Consider the following 20,823-nt stretch of genomic DNA (forward strand, 5'->3'; position numbering starts at 1 on the left):
TTATTTTTCAACATACACTGCACAAAATACAATCTGGGTATTTTTTATTCTACAAATGACTTGAAAGTCAGTGCTGCTGTGAATGCTCTATGGAGCATTTTATTTTATAAATCTACTTAATTGTTGTGACCCCTACATGGCAATTAGAACTCTTGCTTTTTTGGTTTTCACATGCAATTTGCACCTCAACTCAGAGCATTCCATGAGACTGGGAAGAATTTTGTCTTAGGTTACAGTCTGTTATAGTCCAGATTCCCTTTGTGATCTTCTATTGATGTTGTTCTCTTCTGTCCCTTCATTCTTGCCGTTGTGGTAGATTAAATAATTGACAAATTCCTTCAGTGCAAGAAGAACAGTCAGAAAGGCCAGCACTGTCCCAATCAGGTATAATGTCATAATCTTAAAGCTGGGTCTCTCTCCTGAAAACAGTGCTATCAACAAAGGTAACCAGATGTTCCGTGTGCTTTCTCCCATGATTGCAGAAGATTCCAATGTACTGTAGATTATTGCCTAAAAGCTGAAGTGGACAACCCTGGAAAACAATGAGTGTAAGGTATTTATCTCCTCAGTCTGTACATTTTTACAACATGGACAAAAAACACTGCAGTCCTTATTCTCCTAATATTAAGTGAAGAATTTAGTTTTGACTAAAAGCAACCTTAAATGGATAGATATTCACATAAAACAAGTATATGAGATAAGTCTCAAAAGAAGGTCCCTAAAAGGTAACATTAGAAATTAATTTCTGAGCGACAAAGTGTTCATGTTTCTTTTAACACATTCAGTACTGGTTTCAGCCTCTATTCACTTGCACAAGTATAAAACATTTTTCTTTCACTGCACAGCTTTTTTGGTGTTTGTTGAAATAAAAAAAGCAGTAAAAAATGTGTAACATCCTTAAGGTCTATATAAAATGAACATGAATTTCTCCAGTGTAGCTAACCAACACACTCCTTTAACTGACATAAAGATGGCACCTAAACAGAATGCAAAACTATGTTGATATCATTAAAATTACCTAAAGTTAATGTACATACAACAGGAATGCATGTAGGTAAGTCAATCTAAAATTTAAACGTTTTTAAATCAATGAAAAAATGAAATAAAAAGTTAAACGTAATTGAATTTACATCACATTAGTGAGGTTTCTATTCAATCATCACACTAATGATGCATATACACCACACTCAACACACTATTAAGGTACCCACTGTATTTTGTTATATTTTCAATGTCATACTTAATAGCTTATAATAAAAATATATTTCTTTTCTTTGTCATTTTTATACATTTTTCTTTACAAAGTAGTACTACACCCTGGAGGATTGGATGCCCATCGAACACGTGGCCCACACGTGGGCAATTTAGAGACACCAATTAGTCTAGCAAGTATATCTTTGGAAGGCGGACAAGCACACAGCACAAACCAGAAAACACAGTGAATACAATGAAACTCCACAAAGAAGGCAAGCCATATCAAATCTAACCCACAACCTGAGATGAGCAATTCTTACCACTGACTGACAATGCCACCAATTTATTAAGATTATGGCCCACATTTTAACTGTGCAGAGAGGTGGATCCAATATTGTTGTATTAAACACATCATGGCAGATTACTGAAAGCCCTGTTAGCTGCTATTTTATCCAAAAGGAAATGCTGTTCAGCCAATATCTGTGACAGTAAAAATATAATTGATATCACAAGCATGGTCAATGAACTTTGTTAACTTCATTTGTTACCATATAAATGGTATGCAAATAAAAATAAAGCTATGTCTAAATATTTAAAAAATCATTTTATTGCCAACAGATGTTCAATTAATTCACAAATACACTTTTTTATTTTTAAACTGAATAAACAATTCAAACATTAGATCTGACTTTGCTAACATTTGTATTGTTTGTTAAAAATCACATCTAGAAATCTATACTAAACAAACTGGTATTTCCCTTATGAAAACGTATATGTTACATACAGGTAATGCTATACTACTACAAACTATTTTAACGTTTAAGTCATTTTCATAAAGATCTTGTTAATGATTATTTCTGGAAGACAGGTCCTTACATATGAAAACAGTCGCGAGCATTTCTGCTTTCCCCACCTTTCAATCCTGACCAGCTGTCCCTCATATGAGATTTGATTTGAGTCTCTGTTCAGCGCTGTTTACGGTTTGGTGTTCAGTTCTAGACGATAAGGAAAAAGGCGAAAAATAAGTTCAATTCGATTGGTGAGAGCTAAGGTCTGTTTAACGCTTTGATTGGACAATTTTAAGAGGAGGTGAGGAATTAACGCTGCATTTATAAGAATCTGTGAAATGTATTTACTGTAAATCTTTACATTTATGATACGTTGTTCATCTTCAACCAAGTATCACATATCCGTTCTTCTTTAATGATAAAACCTCCTGGTTTCTCAGTATATTCAATTAAAAGTACCGACTACAAACATTCTTTTATTAATTAATCAAACTCTAGATTTTGTTTATCTAGAATTGCTGGCGTAGTTACGGCATTTAGTTATACAATACAAAGACCCTAATGATGCAGCGTTTTGGTAAAACTGAAACATCTTTGGTGCCCGAGGAATCATCAACATTTTATTAGATACCAGACAATAATACAATATAAAATTCAAATCTATGTTTGAATATTAATCAGAGATTAAATACAGAAAAGGTAGATTTTATATATCTTTATGTATGGAGGGAGTTGTGAGGGTGGTGTTATTTGCAGTTTTTGTAGTAGAGCAAGACACTCTCAGAGTCATGATTATTTTGGTTTACAGTTTAATAATATGAAGGGTAATAACATTCAAAACTGAACACTTTGTTTCTATGGTTTATGACATTCCAGAAGTACAGAGCATAGCTCTTACATTATCACCTTTCAAAAAACAGTAATGTAGCACTTTCATTATTTTAATAACAGCTTAAAAAGTCTGTCTGCAAGATTTAAAGTAAGCTAACCCGAGACAGGCTGAACTACTTACACTTAATTCAAATGCCCTACATTTCTTAAACTGTGGAATTAGTATAGTAATCTTCTGAAAGGCATTGATCAAATAACTTAGCAGTCCTTTGTAATGTTTTGTCTCCTAAGAGATATGGCCAAAACAAATAGGTACTTTTGTATGTCTGCAATTTGTTTCTCTTATTCTGTTCTTTGTTTTTCTCAGAAAACATGACCAAATGGTAAGATAAGCTGTGAACATTTGCTGCAGAACCTTTATTTCAAACAAAACCTTCAAGGAGACTATACTGTACCGTATATGTTCACATAATAAACTCAATATTATAATAATAATAATAATAATAATAATAATAATAATAATAATAATAATAATAATTGCTTACATTTATATAGCGCTTTTCTGGACACTCTACTCAAAGCGCTTTAAAGGTAATGGGGACCCCCTCCACTACCACCAATGTGCAGTATTTTCACTTTCTATAAATGATAAAAAGCTCTAAATTATAACAGTACTACAATAATGAAAGGAGAAATTTTATTTTAAGAGTCTACAAATGAGAAGCCATACAACTCATATAGCTAATTTGATTGCTAGTATCTCCCATTCAGCCATTTTTGTTTACAATAACATGGCTAGTTAGTGTGTTCCAGTCTCCCACGACACTTAACATTAATCATTAGACATTACATCAGATCAGTGTCACGAATGGTGTTATGAACCCTATACAGGTCGGATAGGAAACGAATCCAATAAGGCAAGTTGAAGTCGGAGTCGGGAAGGCAGGCAGTGTCATTATCCAGGAGGATTGAGGAAAGGTTTCGCAAAAAGGTTTTGAGAGTGAAGAGCTCAGAAAAACAGTTGACTGTTTAATACCAAGCGGTGAAGTGAGGGTTGGGAAGGTTTAAATAGAAGGTGCGGTGAGAAGCGAGAAATGTGATAGGATGATTAGATTGTGCACTGTCGTTTTTGGGAATTTGATAGGGCTGGTGTCTGACTGACTGAGGTCGTGGTAATGCACCAGCATTTATCAGAATTACGTGACTGATTATGTGAGGGCGTGACAGTACCCCCCCTCTCCACGGGCAGCTCCTGACGTCCTAGTCTGTCGCTTTTGGAAGTCGCAATGAAAGTCCTAGATCAGGCCGCGGCCCAAGCTGTCCTTCTCTGGGACCCAAGATCTCTCATCCAGGCCATAGCCTTCCCAGTGGACTAGATATTGAAGAGAACCTCGGAACCATCTAGAGTCAAGGATCTTGTTAACAGTGAAAGCCGGGAGACCATCAATGAGACTTAGAGGAGGAGGACGTGGTTATGGTTTGACGGGGGGGGAACCTATGGATAGGCTTAAGGAGGGATACGTGGAAGTTGGTTGAATCCGTAGTGTTGGTGGAGAGCCAGGCGGTAAGAAAGGGGAGTGATCTGAGTGAGAACCCTGAAGGGACCGATAAAGCGAGGACCCAATTTGCTGGAAGGCTGATGAAGCGGTAGGTTCAGAGTAGATAACCAAATAAATTGTCTTTTACAAAGTCGGGGAAGGGGCCTGCAGCATCGGTCAGTGGCCCTTTTGTATCGGCAAGCGGTCTCCTGAAGAGAATGTTTCACTACCGTCCATAATTTCCGGTGCCTGGCTATGTAGTCCTGGATTGATGGAATTTCAGTGTCTGAGGGGGTATCTGGAACGAGGGAGGGTTGATATCCCACTCAACAGTGGAAAGGGGATAGTCCTGTAGAAGAAGTGGTTAAAGAGTTGTGAGCATATTCTGCCCACGGGAGTAAGGGTACCCAATCATCCTGGGAGGCAGAAACATAGGCTCTTAAAAATGTCAGAAGACTCTGATTAACCCTCTCAGTTTGGCCGGTAGCCTCGGGATGATATCCGGAGGTAAGCGAAACCGAGACATCCAGGGAAGTTCAAAAGACTGGAAACTTGGGTGCTCTATTCAAAACCACATCTCTGGGGATGCCGTGGAGCCCGAAAACATGATGGATGAATAGGTCCGCCATCTCTTGGGCAGTGGGTAAGGCGAGCAGGAGAATAAAGTGTACGGATTTAGAAAATCGGTCAACGGCGACCATTATTGCAGTCTTGCCTTGACATAACGAGAGGTTGGTAAGAAAGTCCACAGATATATGCAACCAGGGACGATCAGGGACGGGGAGGCGTTGGAGGAGGCCAACCTTCTTACCGCAGAGGTCTTTCATCCTAGCACAGACCGAGCAAGTTCGTATATAGTTGGCGACATCGGTTTTAATAGAATGCCACAAAAAATCTCTGGAAATCAGATCCAGGGTATGGCGAAGCGGAAGTTGATGCCCCACTGTAACACCGCCGACAGGACTTGATTGGAGACAAACAGCTTGTTCGGGGGACATTGTGGAGGAACGTGTGACCGGCCAAGACACATCTAACCTGATCTTCAATGGAGCACTGGATCACCGCAATGATCATGCTGGCGGGGATGATAGGTTCTGAAGGGTTGAAAAGCTAGGCGATGGCGTCCTCCTTTACATTCTTGGGTCCAGGCAAGTAGGAGATTACAAAACAGAATCTGGAAAACAAGAGTGACCACCTGACGGGAATTAAGACATTTTGCCAATCGGACATAGGATAAATTATTGTGATCAGTAATAATGACAAAAGGGTGTTGAGCGCCCTCCAGCCAATGTCTCCACTCCTCCAGAGCAAGATTGACGGCTAAAAGATTATGATTCCCCACATCATAATTGATCTCGGCTGGAGACAGTTTTTTTCTTAAAAAAAGCACAAGGGGTGAAGAATGCCCCTGTCCCCATGTCTTCAGAAGGAACTGCCCCCACACCATAACACAAAGCATCAACCTCGAACACAAAAGGTAAGGAGGAAGAGGGTGTCGGAGAAGTGGAGCTGTGGTAAAAAGATGATTCAACCTAAGGAAGGATTGGTGGGCTTCTTGGTTTCATTAACCCATGTTAGAAGCCTTGCAGGTGAGGGCGGTGAAGGGAGCAACCATGGAGCTGAAATTGCGGATAAATCGTCGATAAAAGTTGACGAACCCAAGAAATCGCTGAATTTGTTTCAGGTTCTTAGGATGAGGCTAGTCAGTGATGGCTGTAATTTTTGAAGAATCCATCTCGATACCAAGAGGAGAAAGAACATAACCCAGGAATTTAATTCTAGAAATGTGGAATATGCACTTTTCTAATTTCGTATAAAGCTTGTGCTGAACAAGGTGTGATAAGACCTCTCGGACGTGGAGAACATGATCCTGCTGGGAATTTAAAAAGACAAGGATATCATCCAGATAAATCAGGATGTATTTATGAATGATATCCAGGAAGATGTCGTTCATAAAGGTTTGGAAAAGAGAGGGAGCATTAGCCAGGCCAAAAGGCATAACAAGATACTCAAATTTTGCACATGAGTGGTCATAAACGCCGTTTTCCATTCATCCCCTTCTCTAACGCCGATCAGGTTGTAGGCGCCCCGTTGGTCCAATTTCCTAAAAACAGTGGCACCCCGCACTGATTCTAGCGCCGCTGGAATTAGAGTAAGGGGTTAACAATTCTTAATGGTAAGGTTGTTCAGTCACCTGTAGTTGATACAAGGTCAGAGGGATCCATCTTTTTTTCCTACGAAAAAAAATCCGGCACAGGCAGGTGATGTGGAGGGGTGAATAAAACCAGATTTCAGGGATTACTATATATATTTCTCAAGGGTGTCTGAATAAATATGCCCCTTAGGAAGCAGGGTTCCAGGGAGTAGATCTATTGCGCAGTCGTACGGGCGGTGCGGGGGGAGGGACGAGGCTTCCTGTTTATAGAAAGGTCGTTTCGAATTAGAATATTGCAGTGGAATGTGGTGTGAGGGGTCTGAAGAGGTCGAAGTGGCAGAAACTCAGACAGGGGAAATACAGCACTGCACGTGACAGTGGGAGCTCCAGGCCAGAACCTCATTACGGGTTCAGGAGAAGTGGGGGTTGTTTTGGAGAAGCCAAGGGAGTGAGATGGGGAATTGAGGAGCAGGAATTGAATTGTCTCCTGATGGGTGGCACCAATGAAGAGGGTTAGTGGGGCTGTGTGCCAGTGAATCTGTCCGGCGGATCGGAACACAGGGGATCTTCAGATCTTTAACGATGGCGGCATCTATAAAGTTCCCTGTTGCACCTGAGTCGAGTAAAGCCAAGAGAACAAAGTGAGACTTTCCCCACAACAGGGTTGCCGCAAGAGATGGTCCGGACGTACAATGTGAGGAGGAAACGATAGTGACCCTGGGAGATGAGGTGCTGCTGGAAAGGCTTTGGGGTTGGAGGGGGCAAAAAGAGTGAAGGTGGTCAGAGGAGCCACAGTACATGCAACGGCCATCACGAAGACGTTTGCTTCTCTCCTCTGGCGACAGACGGCGACCACGATCCCATCTGTGTGCCATAACCAATGAGGAGAGTTGTGGCGGGGGAGGGGGCGGCAGGAAGGGGCTTGTCAGCTCTTCGCCTGGTATCAATTTTGTCGATCCAGAAAAGGAAGGCTTCCAGAGAGGGAAAGTCGAGGGGGAGGTGGATGATGTGTTCCTTCAAGTCTTCAGACAACCCTCAGTGGAACTGCCGAATGAGTGAGTCTTGCTGCATTTTTTTATACTACATTTGTCTTAATGTGTTGTGTACCGAGCAGATAAATATATTTCCCTTCTTCACTGTTGCCCCTATATTAATCTACTTGATGTATTCATTTTAGGTTTTAACTTTAATATAATTTGGGGTGGTAATAGTTGTTCATCTTCACTCAGTACTGAGCTGACATACTATACATTTACACTGTCATATAAGTAATCATAAATCAGACCTGTAGTTGTCAGATTTGAAAGAAACCTTATCTTCCTCACCACACAGCCTGAGGGGGAAAAATTGCTTTATATTTCAGCAGGATTTAGCTGTGCCTTTACATGCTGAAACACCTTTTTCTGAGCAAGTGTCAGTATTCCACTAACCGCAGCAAACAGGTAAGATTGTGAGAATTACACTCACAGAACAAGTAATTTTATTAAAGCACTGAGTCTTTTTTGCACATTTTAAAGAAAAATATAAATTGCTAAGCATTAATTTTATTTTTTGCTATAGACTTTTCCTTTAATTATTTGCATAAATTAGTGTTGAATTGTTGAAAATTGTATATATATAGTTGTGTATTTAAACGGAATTAAAATATATTTATTACCTTAAATATATTTATATATTATGCTTTATTATTTTGAATATTGCTGTATTGCATCTTACTTTTAAAAATGTATGCCCAGCATAGAGGGAATCCTGTAAATTAATATTTTTAGATTAAAAATGCATAATTTGTGTGTGAGTTTAGTTTGTGTTTAAATGTATTATCATTCTTTCTCGTTTTTCTTTATTGTTTACCATTTTACTTTTTTGTAGTGGAATGGGTTGAATTTCCTTTTGTTATTTAATTCTATAACTCTTATGCAACTATCTGATTTACTACAGTGTGTTAGGTATTTTTGTTTTACAGGAGTGAAAAACACTACATTAAAAAGCTTCAAATTACTGGTCCACTCCTATTTAAAGCTCCTTACTCTCTTATTATTTTTTTCCCACTGGTATCATTTGTAAGGCTTAGAAATGTGTTATTTCCTTGATAAATTGTGGAATCAAACATGGAAACCAAGTACTTGAATTTATGTTCAAATTAATTTTAAGAACAATAAATGAATAGTGAAAGCATGTGATTAAGACTCATAAATCCTCCTAGAGCAGAATTAACCATGTATGGTATTTTAATTACATTTTTTGATAAGTACCAAATTCTTGTGTAATAACTTTTTGTGTCACAGTACATAAAGAAAATAATTTTTATGGTGCTGTGTGAAGGACATCATTCACAAACCCCTGATATCTTTGCATTCAACATTATTTCTTTCTATACAAAGCAAACAAAGTGGTGGATAACTGCTGCTCAGCTACAGTTAAGAGGCATAAACTAATCAGAATAACTGTTCAGTAAACTGCTTATTCCTGGAAAGGGTATTGACAACCGTGAAGCATAGGGTGCTAGAAAGGACAAAATCATGAATGGGACGCCAGTCCATTACAGGGTCTGCACATGGAAAAATTTAGAGACACCATTGAACCTACACAGCATGTTTTGAAAGGTTTTAGGACCCACATGAATACATGGAGAACATATACACTTCACACAATAGGCATCCAAGTCCAGAACTGTATCTAGAACTCATGAGTCGTGAGACAGAACATTAAACATGCCATACCAGCATGCCTACCCACTATTAAGCCTTTTTATTTGAAAAGAATACATATTTTGTCTTTAAAAATGTTGAATATCACTGTGATTTCAGCTTAAGGCATTGAACTTAACAAGCAGTAAAATGGGTAGTTACAGCACCTGGTGAAAGATTCCTGAGAAGCAGCTTTTGCAAACACATTAAGTGGTGCCCTGAAGTCACATTTAGTGAAAGTATACAACTTTCATTGCAATTGCCTAGGCTATTGCTTCTGTCTAGTGCTACATTCTTTACCCTCACATCTGTCCCATAGAGAAACTGTAAATATTAGGCAGTGGCTTACAGTATATACTCTATATTGGCAAGAGTGTGTCACATTTTATTACAAAACCCTTTCAACTTTTAGTAAATTAATTTGCTTTTTAATTTATTTTTAAACAAAGTAAATGAGTTGCAAGTATATTTATTTGTATTTTTGTGTGTTATTGATAGTTGATTATTGTATATCTGTATACTATAGGTACTTTATGAATATTGCCCAAGTGTGTTGTACTCATTTAAATATGTTTCTACATTTCTCACTCATACTGTATATACAGATGCACTCAGGAAATAACAGTTCATTTGACGTTTTCTGTCAGTTTCAAAGTCTGATTCTGATTCTTCACTAATTAAACCTTCTGAACACTCCATTCTAAGTAAAATCTCTTCTTCTGATAGATTTCTTTTTCACACAGACACTATGCTTGACGGGGATAGAATGTTTTAGGACATAGTCATGTAACGAAGATGATACAGATTATTTTAATAGCTGTGTTAAAATAACAGATTCTTCATTTTGTATTCTTTCTTTTCTCTTGGAACTCTTATAGTTAATGGCTTAAGTTTTTAGTTAAAACCACAAAATCATGACTGTCTTCATAAAATGTGTTATTGTATTTATCAGGATTCATTCTTTTTTCTTTCTACATTTCAGCTTCTAAAACACTAAAGATGGCAGAAGTACAGCTGCTCATGATTTTTTGTAAGTTCTTATATAAAGTAGGCCTCGACAAACCCTACATATTCTGTGTAATGGGTTGACTACATTACAAGAGTTCACTACCCATAGATATATTTAAAATCTTGAGCAGAAAAGTGGCACAGTGGTTAGCATTGCCTCATTGCAGCACTGTGGCCCTAGGTTCAATTCTTGGGGTGCTGTTTGTGATGAGTGTGTATGTTTTCCCTATGCTCATGTGGGTTTCCTGCTGGCACTCTGGTTTCCTGCCACATTTCAAAGACATACTGTACTGTACTAGTGGGTCAATAGGCTTCTGGAAAAATGGCTTTGGTGCGAGTGTGTGTGTTTGTGTCTGTGAGTGCCATCCAGGGTGTATCATGCCTTGTGCCTATTGCATGCCAGGATATGCCCCGGCTACACAGCAATCCTGTACTGGATAAAGAAGATAGAAAATAGTTGGATGAATGTAAAAATGTAAAAGGGAAATTTACAGTACTTCTCTGTTTTAAGAAAGCAGCTCTGAAAATTTAAGATGTGGGTAAATGTAATTAAAAAGCAGCTTTCTGTGCTTAGAAAATCAATGGTATAATTTTTACTGGCTGGAGTTATTTGTGTAGGACTGCAAAAAAGACTGCAAGTATCCCTGCATATAAAGTATGTTGTAATACATTTGCTAACTCTGCCTTTTCAGATGATAAAGGTTTATTTTAAATAATATGTCAATATAGTACATATATGGTTTATAACAATACTTTGAGTGGAAGTAACAAAGTTTCAATTACAATGCTATTTTATTTCTGAAAAGTGTGCATAATCCTTCACCACTGTCCTTTGCCTTTGCCGATTTGATTAAAAATAATAAATACACTCGTGCTTAATCCAATATACTGTACCTTTTTCAAACTTCATTTAACAAAGATGAGCCAACAGCCTTACTTAGACATACTTTACATTGGTAATCTCAGAGATGTACATAATTTAACACCTTAAATAACGTAGGAATTATTTTTCACATATTGGAAAATAACAATAATATTCTTCTGTTTATCTAGTGCTGGTGGCCACAGTTCACACTCAGGAAGAGTGTAGTGTCAGTTCATGCCATCCTCCACTTGGAGATCTAATGATAGGTCGCAATGCCCAGCTCTCTGCATCTTCAACCTGTGGATTAAGTGGTCCACAAAAGTACTGCATTATTGGATATCTGGAGGTCAGTATCATAACTGAGTCTTAGGAAAGATACTGGTTCATTTAATTAAGTGATTTTTTTAGATAAAAAAGACAGATTTTTAGTGTACTATGTTTCTGCATGATTATTAAGACATCATGTGTGTAAGGCCTATAGATATTCTATCAGCAATATAGCAGTTCAAATCACACTTATGTTAAAGCCCTGACTACGGACAGCTTGAGCTCAACTGGCTTTGAAAAACTTTTGTATTTGGTTGGAAAATAGTCAGAGTTCAGTATAACACTGTCGCTGCATGATTGAATCAGTCTATGATGTTAATGACTTCAGTCTTCGAGGATCTAGCAGTAAGATGGAAAGGCTATCAAGGCATAAAGACAAGAGGCAACTCATGAACTATGCATTTTTACTCAATTTCACTAAACTTATTCTTCACATTTTCAACTTTTTTTGTTCTCATGGAAGTTAAAGAATGCATATTTTCACAAGAATCTGACCTCTGGGTGTTATTCTACCAGTGCATTCTGAAGGCTTGTTCAGATCTGTACCTTTTCTCCAATAGCATTCCATAGTGCTAGTATATATACTCATGATTACATGAGTCCTGCAATCAAGACCTACATTTCTTTTTCATTATTTATACTTCATTATTCATTAAAGTAAATGTAATTATAACAATTTATTCTACAAAAAACTATAGTTTTGTAGCAGCCTTGACTGTACTTTCAAATTAGATGTGCACTGACCTAAGATTATATACATATAGTTACAGGTTTTTACACATTTTTTTTTCTACTGGTATTTGAAGAAAAAAATACAGCTTTCTGTTTTTTTCTAAATCCTGACAGTTTTTATTTCATTCCTGAGCTCATGGTGATGCCATATTTTCATTTCCAAGTATTTCACAGTATTGAGCAACAAAAAAATTTTTCTTATAAATTTAGTGTTTAAATGGCTAGTATATCTTATCATCTCTAAGCATTTTGATTTATTTTTAATTGAATCTTTTTTTCAATCATTATACTACAACTTTCTTACATAAAGAATGTAATTTCTTTTATCGTGCAGGATGAGCAGAAGTGCTTTACATGTGACTCTCGATACCCATATAATCGCTACAACAACCCCAACAGTCATCAAATTGAAAATATCATCACAACTTTTGAGCCAGATCGAAAATTGAAGTGGTGGCAATCAGAAAGTGGTATGTGTTATCTGTTTTTTTTTTACAATTTTTAAATAATATGATATCAGACAAATGTGAATCTCATTCTCAGTAATGTGTCCTATACCTGAGTCATGGTTTTCATTTAAGAAAAACAAAACCAAGAAATTACAATGCATATGAAGACTTGCAAACAAAAGGAGGCCATTCAGCACAATTGGTCAGTTAGACAGATAGCAGTTAAATTGATTGTTCCAAAAATTTCATCTAGCTATTCTTAGCAAAAAATATGGTAACCCATGAAGTTCTTGAACCATTTCCATCAGGTTTGAGAAAGAGAGACAGAACTGAAAAAGCCCTTGATAAGATTTTTAATGATTTGTTGGCGGTTTCTTACTCTGGACCACTTAATATCCTTCTCCTTCTGGGTTTATTTGCAGCTTTTCATCCTGTTAATCATAAAATAATACTGGAGACATGGAAATTTACATAGGGATCACTAAAACTTGCAACGCCAAGATACAGTTCATAAACTCCTTAGGATTACCAGTTTTCTATTATATTTTATAACTAAAATGTAAATATATCTTCAGGAAAGTCTTGATAAAAGATTAAGATAAACTGATTGGTTTCTGCCACACGAAACATTACTCCTTGTGGCCAAAAAGTTCAACTTCTTTCTGTCCCAGTGAACATTCTTTCAGGAAATTCTTTGTAGATTGTATAGGTAAAAATCTATATACAATATAGATTGTATAGATTGTATCTGGTAAACTTGATACAGGCATCAATGTTCTTTTAGAGAGCTATGGTTTATTACTGGTTGTCCTCAATCGAAAACCCTTCCTGTTCAGTATTTTACTGATCTCTGAGGCATAAATACTGACATAAGCCACATTGAAAAAGACCTGCACATCTCAAAAACCACAATATTTGTCAATATAATCTCTAAGAAAAAACTAAGATTCCCACAAAACCTTTCTTGGCATTGTTACTTTGTTAGTTTGACTCCTATTTGACATGTTGAATTATCCTAATGTCTGTTTCTCATAATCTTTTGTATTCCTTTTTTGTCATCTGGTCTTACATTTCTTATTGAGGGAGTTGTCTTAACTTTGACAATTGCTGTAATATATAGTAATCTTCACAGAGTCTACTTTTTTGAGTAGCATTATTTCTTTAGGTCTCAGAATCTAAGCTAGGCTTTTCCTAGTCAGTACTGGGATGGGAAACCTTTTAAAAATACTAGGTTGCTGCTGTTAGAGGCAAGGGGTGTTGGAAAACTAATAAGTGACAACTCGTTAAGGTAATGAAACAGGTGACACTCTGCTGTACAGTATGTGCTATTCTTCAACTAACTGTTAAGCTGAGGTACTGGTCATGAAAGATTTTTTTTGTTTGTTTAATTTAAGAGGTAAGTCATTTCCCACTTCTCTACCGAAACTTTTTTGTAGTGAGGGTTCCTGAATATACTGTGTAATGTTGCCATAGCCAAAATGTAATGTAGTGGCTCTCTGGGCACCAGTTCTGTAGGGTTTGGGCATTTACTGAGACAATTATTAATTGTAGCAGTAAATCACAAAGTTGATTCTTTTGATGGCTTTAGAATCCAACCATGCGACATAACTCAAACAACGCACACACACAGGTACTAATACACGAGGATACATTTATTAATACATAAAATATGCATATAAACCTAACAGATCTTATCGAGAGGGTTATCAGAATACAAAAGGTATATATTCAGTCAGTTACAAAGAGTTACACATATCAAGAGGACATACGTTCAGTATATCATTCAAGACCGTTTCGTAAATGAACTTGGTTATAACTTCTACATTAGATACTCAAAACAAGTACATAACTCTTAGGAATTAAATTGATATCAACTGGTTGGGATAACAATTGAATTCTCGAGCTGTAATGCATTGAAGTTGAATACTCATCCAATCTCTGGGGATTCAGATCTCCTGCGGGCACAAAGAAACAGTTGCAGGCTTGTTGCTGTCCAATCCGCGCTCTCTGGCTAGGTGCCAGGCTGTGCTGTGCGGCTTGCGACGGTGCGCTGCAGATGCTCACTGACCGGCTAGTTAGTGTTGGCTCTAACTAGCAAAGTTTGTGCACAGGAGAAAAGATGACTGTGGGTCCCAGCAAGTCAGGAAGAGGACTGGTTCGTTCCTGATGAAGAGCTAGTTCTGAATAGTGATTCAGCTGTCCACAGTTCTGACCTGTTCACGAGGCCCGCTGCTGTTGCTAACCTCGGGTGGATCCTCTGGTTACTCTCTGGCAACCTCCGCTCTAGACTCTTAGAACAAAGGAAAGTTCTGGCACTCGGACACACTGGCCATTGCGTGGTTGTCCGGGCTGAGTCTCAGGATGGTCAGGAGGTGCGCTGCGAGAATGTCCTGCCCTAGGGAGCCTTCTGCTCCTGGGCCGTCCTGCCCTGGAATTCTCCTTTGAATTCCCTTTAGAAAAGTCCACAGAATTCTCCTGAATCCTCACTGAATCTCTCAGGCTCTCTGTGTTGCCTGTTTTTACCTGGAGGAACTTCAGCTCGTTGATTGGCTGAAAGTTCCATGGGCATCAGAGTCCCACGTGGGTTACTCGGCCCTACCAGCCCCTGATTGGTTGATCAAGGTGAGATATGAGTCACTTACTCCTAACACTTAGGAATGCAGTCCAGATGTCCATCTGGTACTCCCTAGACAGATAGGCGCCAATGGATGACCATTGATCATGATAGCCAGGTTTAGCTAAGTGCATCCCCCTTTGGGAGCTGTCCTAGGAAACCTTAAATCAGCCTGCATGAATAGTTTCTCTGTGGCTGCACCACAGAGATGAACAGAGAAATGGGGCCTCATTTGGGAAGCTCAGAAACACTTAATTCTGCCTTATTAATAAGCCTCGCCGCTACAACTGTAATCATCCAGATGAGCTCTGCATGGTGGATGAAATGGGCTCCCTCCTTTGTAAAGCACTTTGAGATTTTTAGATATGAAAATTTCTATAGAAATGCAAGGAAGTAATCATTATTGTTATTTAAATTTACTGAGGTTTCAGGATCATATCTCATTATGTGGTTCTACATATCGTACACAGCTACTACATCCTCAAAACAATAACTTTTTTTCTTCTTACCTGCAGGTGTAGAACATGTCAGTATCCAATTAAACTTGGAGGCTCTTTTTCAATTCAGTCACCTTGTTCTGACATTCAAGGTATTGTTGTGTTTTTACATAAAAGGTACTGTACAAAAGTATCAGACTCCAGGACGCAAAAATTAGTATTTGCTCATTAAAAAAAACTTCTTAAAGCATTTATAAACTAATGGAGTATATATGGATTTATATATATGTCTATATTTTATTTGTAGAAATTTGGAATGTTTCAATGATTGCTTAATGATGGACTGGCATCCCTTCCAGAGTTATCCTACCTTGCATACTTTATTCCCCGCATGATCCTGAATTGACTTGCTTGCTATTTGATGTCACTTGCTACTTGATACTATCTGACTGCTGGAGAAACACGAGCTACAGAATCTCGGACCACATGATAGCATGATTTCAGAATTCATATAAGAACCACTGGCCTTTTGCACTGCCAGTCAGGGTTCTATTCACAGTCCTGACTGCCCTACTTTCCTTAAATAATAACCTTGTTCTCATCACAGAGTATTTTCCCCAATTCCTAACAGACTTTTCGACCTGCTGCTATGCTAGTTGAGAGGTCAAAAGACAATGGGAGAACCTGGAAGGTGTTCAGATATTTTGCCCAGGACTGTAAGGCCTCATTTCCCTCAGTCCCAGAAGGCCCATCTGATAATCTAGAAGACGTCATCTGTGATTCAAGATACTCTGGAACTGAGCCATCCACTGATGGGGAGGTAGGCTATTGACCTGCAAAACGTGATCATATACATTTATGCAACTTAACCTCAGTCATTTAAAAAATTCTTCATGTGAATGGGGTTAAAGATTTAAAGTTAAAGAGAAGGCAAGACCTTCCATTTGTTTTTTGTGTAAATACTGTAGACAATTGTCACACAAAAATGTTACTCCAAGCAGTCTTAGCACTTTACAATAACTTGACTTTGTGCAATTAAGGTCTAAAATTATGCATTATCTATAATAAAAGAGCAAATGCAATAAACGAAATACAACACTCAAAACTTAAAGATGGGATGAAACAATTTAAACTTAGTTATTGAACCACATTACAAAGGATGAAAAAATCCTGACTGATTTTCAATAGGAAACATGACTCCCCTAAGTATTAATAATCTGGCAGCACTTATACATGCCAATGAAGAGAGCTGGCAAAAGAATAGCCCAGTCACTGTTGTCTCTTATTTATGGCATTGTAAAGCTGGTCCCACAGATGTTCTCTTGGAATCAGATCAGGTGAAAATCTTGGGCGCAGAAATAGCTTGACTTTGATTTCTTGAAGTTGTATAGTTGTAATGCTAGCACTGAGTGGTTTTGGGTTATGATGTTAGAAGATAAATGTTTTTGAATTATATTTCATGAACGGAAAAACTGTTGTTCTAGGACTCCATCAATGTTTCACTGAACACAATGATTGCCCTCAATCTACCCTAAAGAGAATGGTCAGCATACATACTGTAGTTTTCGTCATGTCTCTTGAGAGTAGAAACCTTAGTTATTATTTTCCATGGCCTAAGTTCAATGGACATGATCATGTACTGTAGAAATGAGGTGAGGCACTTTTTCATCAGATTTCATGTATGTTTAATGTAATATTTTAATATTGTTATGTTAATATTCCATATGTAACAAGGGTTTTACTTTACTGTAAGTGCTACCTAAGACCACAGGACTTCCACCTAGGCTGGATGATGAAACCTCTGTTGAAGGCAGGGCACTAGCAGCCCACTGGAACAAAGCGAAGGCTGAGTTTAGGCAAGATTGCTTCTGCAGTCTGAAAATGTTGCCTTTAGACTTAACAATAGCTGGACTCCAGGGATTCATCACATGCTCTAAATCATGAGTACTACCCTGTAAAGGTAGTGACCAGTAACAAAGGGAATGGGTCAACAGTTTTATATTTTTAGGCATATGCCTTTAAAACATTACATCAAACATGCAGTACATGAAGACCATAATGATTAAAGTTAATAATGTTTGTTTATGTTCCTCAGGTCTAAATGGATTTAGTTTAGAAAACTAGAGCAAAATAAAAATGCTGATTGTTTTGCAGGTAGTTTTGAAAGCCTTGGATCCCAATTTTGAAATTGATGACCCATATGCTCCTCATATACAAGGTCTGTACAGTATTACCATAGATTAATGCTTTAAATAATGCTGTGAGCATTTCATTGACATCTAATGTGTTTAGATTAGTACATTCACACTCCCAAAACAACTGTCTCTCAAAATATACAAACAAGTATGAAAAGGGTAGTCAGAGCAAGTGCTTTGATGCAGAGAATTAACCAGCGCTCAAGCCGTGTTATATTTAATTCTTCATTAATTCTGCCTATTTAATCAATTTTTCCTTGAAAACATGGAAATTGTAGACACGTAATATGGTGGTCCCAATTTTCCATTCACTGATGATGTCCAGCTTCAGTATAGAGAAGACCATAGAATACAGTAGGCCATTTCGCCCATCATAAGTGTTTCTCTATATGTCATAACCAGTACTGGTTAGGATCAGCTCAGAGTAAGTAAAAAAAAGAAAACTTGAACTCCATGAACTGAACCCAGAACCCTAGAACCACAAGGCAGTAGCACCAGACCACCATGTCACTCCTGTATAGCAAATTAGGCCTATGTTCTTTGATGTTTAAATACATTTTATCCACTCTAGAGCTCATTACCCTTACAAATCTGCGAATAAACTTCACAAGGCTTCTCACTTTGGGTGATAATCTGCTGGGAAGACGGAAACGCAACCCTCAGGACAAATATTACTATGCTTTGTATGAAATGGTTGTACGCGGGAGCTGCTTCTGCAATGGCCATGCAAGTCAGTGCATACTGGTGGACAACACAAGAGGCGATGTGTTCAGAGAGCAAGGGATGGTAAGAATCGTATTAATTCATTAATACAGAGGTCTCTACTTCAGTTCTTCACAGCCAGATGGCTAACTTGACTCTTTGAATCATCTGCTTTTAGGAAAAAATGTTAAATCTGTTCAATCAAAATCATAGAAAATCATTCAACCTCAATTTCAGCAATCTCACCTTCTGTACTTACGTGTGAAGGTCAAAGAGTGAATGCATATGGGTCTCTCTTTGGCAAGGATTATATTCATATAATTTCCTCTTGGTTCAATTAACAATGCTCCTGGATAAAACATTCCCATTAATTAAGATCTGAAAAAAATGAAAGCAGATATTTGAGCCTGAGAGTACCTATCAATGTTTATAACTAGTTTTCAGCTGTTTTAACAAATTTCTTCCTTGCAATTTATAATATCTAAATTCAAACAAGATTTTATATGTGAGAATTTTTAAGAAAACTCCAAATAATGTTTTTCTTTGGCTGCAGGTCCATGGCAGATGTGTATGCCAGCACAACACAGATGGATTAAACTGCGAGAGATGCAGAGATTTCTATAATGATGCCCCCTGGAGGCCAGCTGAAGAATTGAACACACATACCTGTACAAGTACAAAAATAAAATTGATTAATTTATCAGTTTAATCAGTGACCTACAAACCACTGACACTTTATTTTTAATTACGTTGGAACACACAGCTTATGACTATTAAGTGGCCATTTCTAATCAGCAACAATCTCGGTTAAAAAAAGGTTTACTGCAGTTTAAGAAAAGTGAGGGATTTGTTTACTTTCAGAATCACAATACTGTACTTAAATTAATATTGAGTAAAACTTCTCTTTCCAGAATGTAACTGCAATGGACATTCGAAGAAGTGTCATTTTGACATGGCACTGTATTTATCCAGTGGCGGAGTGAGTGGGGGTGTCTGTGATGACTGTCAGAATAACAGGGCTGGACCAAACTGTGAGCAGTGCAAACCCTTCTATTATCAAGACCCACAGCAACCTCTGACTGACCCTCATGGGTGTATCCGTATGTAGCCAAATTTCATCTATCAATTTTCTAACGGCTTTTTTGCAATTCAGGGTCAGGGGTGGGGGGACAGAACCAGAACTAGCAAGCAAAAGGTGCAAGGTGGGGTACACCCTGGATGGGATGCCAGTCCATTGCAGGGAAGACAGACACAATCACAATGTGGTCAGCAATCCTAAACACTGCACTACCTTGCTTCCCTAATCAAATGTAATTTTCTTCATAATCTCTGTCACAAAGGGTTGATTCAGAATGTGTATGGGTAAATATCTACAATAGAATTGCCCATACATAAATTCCATCCTTAGCCTTTTCTGTTGTCTTGAATTAATGGTTTTGTGCTGTATGACAGTAAATCAAGATTGAACATTCTGCTCTCATTTTGATCATAACAAATAAATAATATCATTTATTACCTTCTGAATGCCACTCTAATTATTTCAGTGATGATTTTATTTTACTTGAAAATGTATTGAGAGCAGAACATGAGATGAGTTAATTTTCATCTGTTTTTAATACAGCATGTGACTGTGACCCAGAAGGTACTGTGAATGGTGGACTGTGTGAGGCTCGCACGGACACCATCTTAGGAACAGTGGCTGGGCGCTGCAAATGCAAGGAGAATGTGGAGGGGCTTAGATGTGACCGCTGCAAGTCTGGATATTTTGGGATAAACCGAGATAATCCCAAAGGATGCCAGTGTAAGCAAGATAACTTTGGTGTTATTCAGTATTATTTTAAGGCTTTAAACTAATATGTCAGATATTGCTAAATAATTTGTTTTGCCCAAATGATGTTGAACACTATTTTAAAACAGAGACCACAAATGATTGAATATCTTGTATTTTCTATGTGAACGATTCAAGACCGATAATGGGAAGAGCAGAGTACCTGTGGTACCATGTGAAGTTACTTCAGTAAAATAGATTCAGAGTGGGTAATTTTCTCAATATGTTAATTTAAATTATTTTTTGTTTGAAAAATTTAGTTTCCTTGAGAACACTCTGTAAACCAGCTTCAAAGCTATCAAACTCAGTGAATAGCTGTGAATGATGTAGAAATTTCATCCTAATAATTTATTAGCTTTTGCACCCTTAAAAAATAAAACAAATAAATAAGCAACAACAACATTTCTGTAAACAGAGACCAAAAATGATGACATTTTACAGACATAAATAGACTAGGAAAAAACAGCACAATT

The 20,823-nt window shown here is 37.7% G+C and overlaps 1 protein-coding gene across 3 annotated transcripts in view; it reads left to right on the forward strand.

Moving 5' to 3' along the window:
• The first annotated feature begins 7,498 nt into the window (after window positions 1–7,498).
• Window positions 7,499–20,823, forward strand: part of lamb4 (laminin, beta 4) — a 36,024-nt gene continuing 22,699 nt past the window's right edge. For 2 of the 3 annotated variants that reach the window (XM_015352477.2, XM_015352478.2), the window contains exons 1-12: window positions 7,499–7,561; window positions 7,870–7,948; window positions 10,176–10,223; window positions 11,255–11,412; window positions 12,460–12,595; window positions 15,704–15,777; window positions 16,257–16,445; window positions 17,780–17,843; window positions 18,392–18,606; window positions 19,076–19,196; window positions 19,434–19,622; window positions 20,144–20,323. In XM_015352477.2, coding sequence (XP_015207963.2) covers window positions 10,193–10,223; window positions 11,255–11,412; window positions 12,460–12,595; window positions 15,704–15,777; window positions 16,257–16,445; window positions 17,780–17,843; window positions 18,392–18,606; window positions 19,076–19,196; window positions 19,434–19,622; window positions 20,144–20,323 — 1,357 coding nt within the window. In that variant the 5' untranslated portion in view covers window positions 7,499–7,561; window positions 7,870–7,948; window positions 10,176–10,192. Of the gene's footprint in view, window positions 7,562–7,869; window positions 7,949–10,175; window positions 10,224–11,254; window positions 11,413–12,459; window positions 12,596–15,703; window positions 15,778–16,256; window positions 16,446–17,779; window positions 17,844–18,391; window positions 18,607–19,075; window positions 19,197–19,433; window positions 19,623–20,143; window positions 20,324–20,823 lie in introns of those variants that run through there. The other variant, XM_015352480.2, reaches the window with a different exon arrangement.

The sequence above is a fragment of the Lepisosteus oculatus genome, chromosome 7, assembly GCF_040954835.1.
Source record: "Lepisosteus oculatus isolate fLepOcu1 chromosome 7, fLepOcu1.hap2, whole genome shotgun sequence".
Taxonomy (NCBI): domain Eukaryota; kingdom Metazoa; phylum Chordata; class Actinopteri; order Semionotiformes; family Lepisosteidae; genus Lepisosteus; species Lepisosteus oculatus.